Genomic DNA, 6,744 nt, shown 5'->3' with positions numbered 1-6,744 from the left:
AAGTTGATGAAAACTGATAACTCTATCACAAAAAGCAACACAGTAGACTTACATAAAACTGTGAAACATTTCTTCCTCCAACAAGCAGAAAGGGATCTTTTCCGCCTATTTCTTCCTTCGGTATATGCTTTAATACATGGCAGTCTCTAACCTTCAAGGAAAAAGAGCCAACACAGAATGGTAAAAGTAATCTCAAAACCCGTATACATATTTTGTTGAATAATAACATCCTCATCACCATTTGTTTATTAGAGTCAACAGACCAGGAATGTATCCAAACTACACCAAAATCTTAAATAAAGGACAAATATAAAAAGTGTAACATCGTTATATAAATAATCTAATAGGGATTTGTTAATTCAACCTCAGGTAACCCTTCCAGCTTCAAGTGCTTAATTTCCTTCTTATACAAACAACAATGAATCAGTAGTCAGATGCTGTACACAGTGCAGTACTGCAACCTTTAACCTTTATAAAGGGGAACTGAAAGTCAGTGTTTATTTTTATAATTTATACCCAAGCTTTCGCCGTGAATGGCCTCAAGGTAGCTAGCAACATAGTAAACTATAATTTTAAAACCAACAACAAGATAAAGATACAGCACAGCCAACAGTTTAGAAGAATAAACATGAATAAGGACACCTTTCTATAATGTCCAGTTCCGGAGAACTGCATTAACTGCTGATGTGCACTTGTATCTGCAGGTAATCTCAGGCTATTGTTCATGGGGTGAGGGGGACAGGAGGCAGCCAGGTCTGTTTCTTAAGCCGTATTTTGTGTCTGGCTCCACCTCAATACTTATCTTGCATCCAGCTCTGATTATTGGACTTCAGGGTTCTAGCAAAACCAAACAAGAGCCAAAACAGATTTCACAAGCCCGCAAGGGGCACGGGGCGGGGGGCAAGGAAGTTCCATTGTGCTGCTACAACTAATGGAGCTGTTTAGTTAGGATAGTGCCCAGATCCTAAATATGCAATCTAGAAGAACCTATCATGGTTTTTAAAGACTAATATTTGCCTTACCTGAAGTAATGTGACAGGCACTCTTTCACCTTTCTTGGTCCACAATGGCATCATCCCCAACTTTACTGCAATAAGTCCAACTCTTTTGGAACCTGTGTTTAAAAGTGAAAGCAGTCCCTTTAACTATTTAGCCAATGGCAGCCAGGTGCTCCATACAGGTGAGCACATGGAATTTCCTCAAATGTGTGTAGTGGCTGGTGAAAGAGGGACAGAGAACTCTGCTTCCATATTGACTACAAAGAAAGAAGCTTCTAGCTGGGAACTCTTCCCTCCATTTGCTTACCAGCCTGCTTTTTACTCATAAGAGGGGTCCATCTTAGGAGTAAAAAGCAAACAAATATTTATTTTTGCATACAGGCTATGCATTTTTGGCAGCTTTGTACCAAAGCCGAGTGAATGAAAGGAACCACGGTTGCAACTTAATACTAAATGACATTTTGCAAGTGTTTCCTAATTGTGGTCCACAGACCACCAGTGGTCTACAAGCCTCATTCAGGTGATTCATGGCATGCCTGTGAAAAATGATGGGAGCATCAGCCGCAAAGGGCAAGAGCAGTGGCTGCGCCATCATTCTTAGAACCTGGCATTCTGCCCAGAAGGCAGATGGGATGGACTGGAAGTGGCAAGGCAGGGAGCTGTCCATGAAGAAAAAGTTCTGGGAAACTAAGTGTGGACAACACCTGAAAAACAAAGGGTTCAATCAAATCCACTGGAGACCCAATACCCGAGTACAGAGGGATCCCTTTGTGGCATGACAGAGCCCTTTCCCCTGTGTTATGCACATGCAGGTATTCACACAGGCACCACAAAAAGGAACAAAAGGATTGTGCATGTATTCCATATTCCCAGCCAGTATAGATTCATTTAGTCAGGGACTACAGATTTGGAACATGTGGTCCTTGGAGGTGGGTAATGAAAAAAGAAAAGGCTATCTGGAATAATAATAATAATAATAATAATAATTTTACTATTTATACCCCGCCCATCTGGTTGGGTTTCCCTGGCCACTGTGAGTGGCTTACAGCACATATAAAAACATAGTAAAACATTAAAAACTTCCTGATACAGGGCTGTCTAATAATAATAATAATTGATAGGAACTTCCCAATTCTCATAATGGCCTGGCATGCTGAATGTTTACATACATGCGCTGGGTGCAAGGGAAAATAACTCTTAGGTCCTACATGTGCTGCTTCCTTAATGGACTAGAATCCAGCTCACTGATTTTAAAAGCATTTGTGTTTTAAGGAATCCAAATACAGGCTCAAGTACTGGACATAGGTTTGCTTTTGCTTCCCAACCTGTCATATACAAACCTGGCTCCCATGGATGCAAAGGCCAGGGTTCATCTTTTAGTGGACAGAGTTTACTGGCTGTTTGAGCTTTGAATTCTTCCGCTGTATACTTCTTAAGGAACTCGAAATTCTCTTTTGAAAGGTGCTCATCCCACCATGTGGAATTGTCAGTAATATGCCTAGCTGTGACACACCACAGACCACTATCAAACAGAAGATAAAAATGGTTTAGAAAACGAAATATGCACAATAGCCTTTCCCAATTTTCCGTTCTGATACCCAGTTATCTTCAAGGTATTGCCAAGCATAAATACAGGTAGGCAAAAATAATCCCAGACTGGCAAACACCTGCAGCACATGCCCCAAAAGCAAGGACAGGAAGTATATGACTACTATATCAGTTTAAAAGATTCAAACTAAAGAGATGATTATCAATGTTGAAGGCTCTGGTTGAGATGCCAAATGCAGAATTACAAAGCATGTTGAGCAGCCTTGGCAAATAATCATGCTCTCCAGAACATTACACTAACATGTTTCACAAGCATATTAAAGGACAGCAGGATGGGAATTAACTAGAATTTTTGAATGCATTATAAGCGCTTTTATGTTAAAACTTTCCAAAGCATGTGGGCTGCGATTCAACTGACATTGCAGAAATGGAAGAATGAAGTGCACTACCCTAACTGTTGTAGGCTGATAATGAAATTGTAAGAAAGGCAGAAAGAATTGATGATGGGAACATATTTAGTAAATTGGCAAATGGGAAAGCAGCAGACTTACAAAAATATTCAAAGTTCCTTGGAGAGCATTATACAGCCAATATAATAAGCTAAATCTATGGTGCAATTTCAAGGAGAAACACTGCTTTATTAAGGTGGACAGACAGGTTCTCTTTACCTGAGGCAGCAGGCTATACTGTAATAGTTGAAGAACCCTCTACCCCAGTCACCTACAGTTGCCAGAACAATACCTTTTCATTGGCTAACAGAGAAAATGGTCCCAGGCTTAGGGCCATATAAGCAAGCCAATGTAGTTGCAAAACACCAACTGATACAATAGCATACATCTTAAGAGTTCCCTTCACACATCACAATTTAACCAAGGAAGGGAATAAAACACAGGTTTCAAAATAAGTACCAGTATATGCTAGGCCTGAGCGATATATTGATCACAGGATATATTGATACAGGATATACTGATACTGGACTAGTATGTGGGGGCAGACCGCAATGACAGCTTCACTCAGTGGTATATCGCTGGTGAAACCATCACCACTCTTGAGTCTCTCTGCCTCCAGTGCCCAGTGTGCTGAGGGAGAAACAAACTAGCTGAGAGCTGAAAGCAAAGGGACTCAAGTAGTGGCGGTTTCACCAATGATATACCACTGTTGAAACCAGCATCGCACTCTGCCCTGGCAGAGGGAGAATCAAGATGAATCGGCGAGGTCCTGATACAGCCTTTTCCTTCCTTCACTTCTTTAAACTGCTTGGGCTGAGGAGCACGCTGCTGCCCTTGCCTCAGCCAAGTACAGTGGTACCTCGGGTTACATACGCTTCAGGTTACATACGCTTCAGGTTACAGACTCCGCTATCCCAGAAATAGTGCTTCAGGTTAAGAACTTTGCTTCAGGATAAGAACAGAAATCGTGCTCCAGCGGCGCAGTGGCAGCAGGAGGCCCCATTAGCTAAAGTGGTGCTTCAGGTTAAGAACAGTTTCAGGTTAAGAACAGACCTCTGGAACGAATTAAGTACTTAACCCGAGGTACCACTGTAGTTTTATGGAGCCCCTGAACCGATACCAGCTCGCAGAAGCCAGCGGCAGGATGGGGGCTCCGTTAAAGTGCTCCCCCTCTCCAACTGAGAGAGCTCCAAGCCCACTATTGCTTGCATGCAAGTAGGATCCGGATCCGGCTGCTCTCAGCTTCCCAGCTGAGAGATCCCTGCCCCCTGCCCCCGCTTGCACTGCTTGTGAGTGACAGGGGACTTGGGGCTGGCTCCGCTGAGGGCAGAGGCTCTCTCGCCCCCAGCAGAGCTTGGCCCAGGAGCCCTGAGTCCCCTGCCAGTCATGCACAAGTGACAGGGGATTCAAGGCTGGCTCCGCTGGGGGCAGGAGCATTTCTGCCCCCCCGGCTGAGCAGCAGGCTGGGGCCAGCTATATTGGCCACAGCCTGCGAGGTGCTGGGGTGAAAGCACCTCAGCTCTCACGATGAGAACTATGGCAGTTTCACACAGCATATTGCCAGCTGGGGCCAACGCAGCTTTTTTCAACATCACAGTATATTGCCAAAGAACTATGTTTGGCTGGTGATACACCGCGATGCTGAAAACCCAGCATCGCCCAACTCTAGTACTGTATATGTTGTCATAAGAGACTTGTTTACGTGTCAGGCTCCTGAAAATCGGTCTGGTTCCCTGCTAGTAGTAATAATAAAAATATTATTATTTGTACTTTGCCCACCTGATTGGGTCACCCCAGTCACCCAGGGCAGTTTCCAACAAATATAAAAACACAGTGGGACATCAACTACTGAAAACTTCCCTATACAGAGTTGCTTTCAGACGTCTTCTAAAAGTTTTATAGCTATTTATCTCCTTGATATCTGATGGGAGGGCCTTCCACAGGGTGGTCACCACTACTGAGAAGGCCCTCTGCCTGGTTCCCTGTAACCTCACTTCTCACAGTGCAGTGACATATACAGTGATACCTCGGGTTAAGTACTTAATTCGTTCCAGAGGTCCGATCTTAACCTGAAACTGTTCTTAACCTGAAGCACCACTTTACCTAATGGGGCCTCCTGCTGCCAGAGTACTATTTCTGTTCTCATCCTGAAGCAAAGTTCTTAACCCGAGGTAATATTTCTGGGTTAGCGGAGTCTGTAACCTGAAGCGTATGTAACCCGAGGTACCACTGTATCCTTATTAACATACTGCACAGCTTTTTTCCCTTTCTCCCTTGCCCCAGTAAAACAAAGCAACCACAAAGGCACGGAGCATGGGGCAAGAGAAAAATATTAACCCCACAGCATAGATGTGCGGTGGTTGTGGTATGAAACCACCGTTTGATGCCCTGTCCACAACTTAGAAAAGTAGAGCACCACAAATTACTACAGGTGCACACCCTTTCTCTCCCCCTCTCAACATGTTGGGGAGAAAAAACCCAATATGCACTTTCGGAAAGTGAGTTTCAAGCAGTCTTTCGAAACTCCCATTGTCCTAGGCGCATTTTGCCACAGGGCATTTCATTAGCGCAAGCAGTTTCTGAACTCCTGCGCCTAAGATTTCAGATTAAACCTGCAGAGTGGAAGGAAAGGGGGAGCTTTTTTCTGCCTCCTCACTTCCAGCTCCTCTCTGAAGACCGGAGAAGAGACCCTCTTGGGAATATTAGGGGGGTGGGAAGGGGAAGGCCTGGACCATGTGAAAAAAGGAACACAATATTTTAGCTGCAGTTTGTTCATTTTCAGCTTTGTTATATATAAAAAAGGCGCGCCTAGACAGTCGACCATAACCCAGGTTCCAAGCGCCCTTTAGCTCCCAGCTTTCCTGTCTCAAGTTTCCAACACCGGTTCCAAAAAGCTTCAACGAAACTCTCCACATTTCCCCCTTGCTGCGTTTAACAGGCAGAAACCCAACAGGTAAAGCTTGGGTTCCACCCCCCCCTCAACCCCTGAGTCGTGCGGAGAGGGGAGCCCGCCTTCCCCTGTGGAACTTCTGCCTGAGGGAACGGGAGCCCCTCATTTGGGGTCACGGGGTGGGTGGGTGTCTGTGAGGGGGGAACCAGCGCCCGGCGACGGTTGAGAGCACGAACCCCGCCCCCCCCCCACGTACCCGCTCCGAATCCCCGCTCCCGAAGCCAGCAGCCGCGAGCCCAACCGACACAGCAGCCCCACGCGCGACATCACGCCCGCCGCGTTCCTCGACGGGGAGTCCGGCGGAAAACAACCCCCCCACACACCTTTCCGCCCGACACGCTCTAGAAACTTAAGTTCCGGCTACACTTGGTTCCTACCAGCCCCGCGCCGGCGCAGAAGGAAGCGGAGCTTTTTTCTAACCTCGAGGCACAGGCAGGCTAAGAAGGGGCGTTGCCTTTTCCCCCAAACGAACACCCCGCCTACGTCATGATATATATATTTACATAAACCATAGACAAAACTTCGCCGGAGGGAAGCGGCTGCTTTTGACTTTGGCGGGAAACGGGGAGGAGGCGGCGGGTGCCGCGCCACCTGCCGGCGGGATGCCGCCGTTGCAGGGGCAAATGGCCGCAGATTTATCCCGGGATTCCCATCCGGGCATAAGAGGAGTCTCTCCTCTGATTTGAGTCATCCTTTTTTAATTAAACGAAAAAGCCTCCAAGGCGTTGGTGGTCTCAAGTACAATTCTAAAAGCAGTTCTCCTTGTCCTCCACCCCTAAGGATGCTGCTGTTTGGAGGC

The 6,744-nt window shown here is 46.0% G+C and overlaps 1 protein-coding gene across 3 annotated transcripts; it reads right to left on the bottom strand.

Annotated features, from left to right (window-relative positions):
* LOC309515356 (large ribosomal subunit protein uL3m-like) lies at positions 1 to 6,287 on the bottom strand. 3 transcript variants are annotated; one of them, XR_014212405.1, is made up of 4 exons: positions 6,269 to 6,287; positions 2,339 to 2,520; positions 1,023 to 1,114; positions 1 to 151 (listed from the first exon to the last, which is right to left on the bottom strand). XR_014212405.1 is itself a non-coding variant. In XM_082193148.1 (4 exons), the coding sequence occupies exons 1-4, from the start codon at positions 6,210 to 6,212 to the stop codon at positions 26 to 28; spliced, it is 471 nt and encodes a 156-aa protein (XP_082049274.1). In that variant the 5' UTR covers positions 6,213 to 6,262; the 3' UTR covers positions 1 to 25. The 3 variants fall into 3 exon arrangements, 1 of the variants encoding a protein (XP_082049274.1); XR_014212406.1 differs by lacking the exon at positions 6,269 to 6,287 and adding an exon at positions 5,804 to 5,962; XM_082193148.1 differs by lacking the exon at positions 6,269 to 6,287 and adding an exon at positions 6,142 to 6,262.
* Positions 6,288 to 6,744: the final 457 nt, after the last annotated feature.

This window comes from Podarcis vaucheri (genome assembly GCF_965113315.1).
Source record: "Podarcis vaucheri genome assembly, chromosome: 12".
Lineage (NCBI taxonomy): Eukaryota > Metazoa > Chordata > Lepidosauria > Squamata > Lacertidae > Podarcis > Podarcis vaucheri.
Note: the sequence above shows the minus strand (reverse complement) of the source record. Positions and strands in the feature narration are given on the sequence as shown.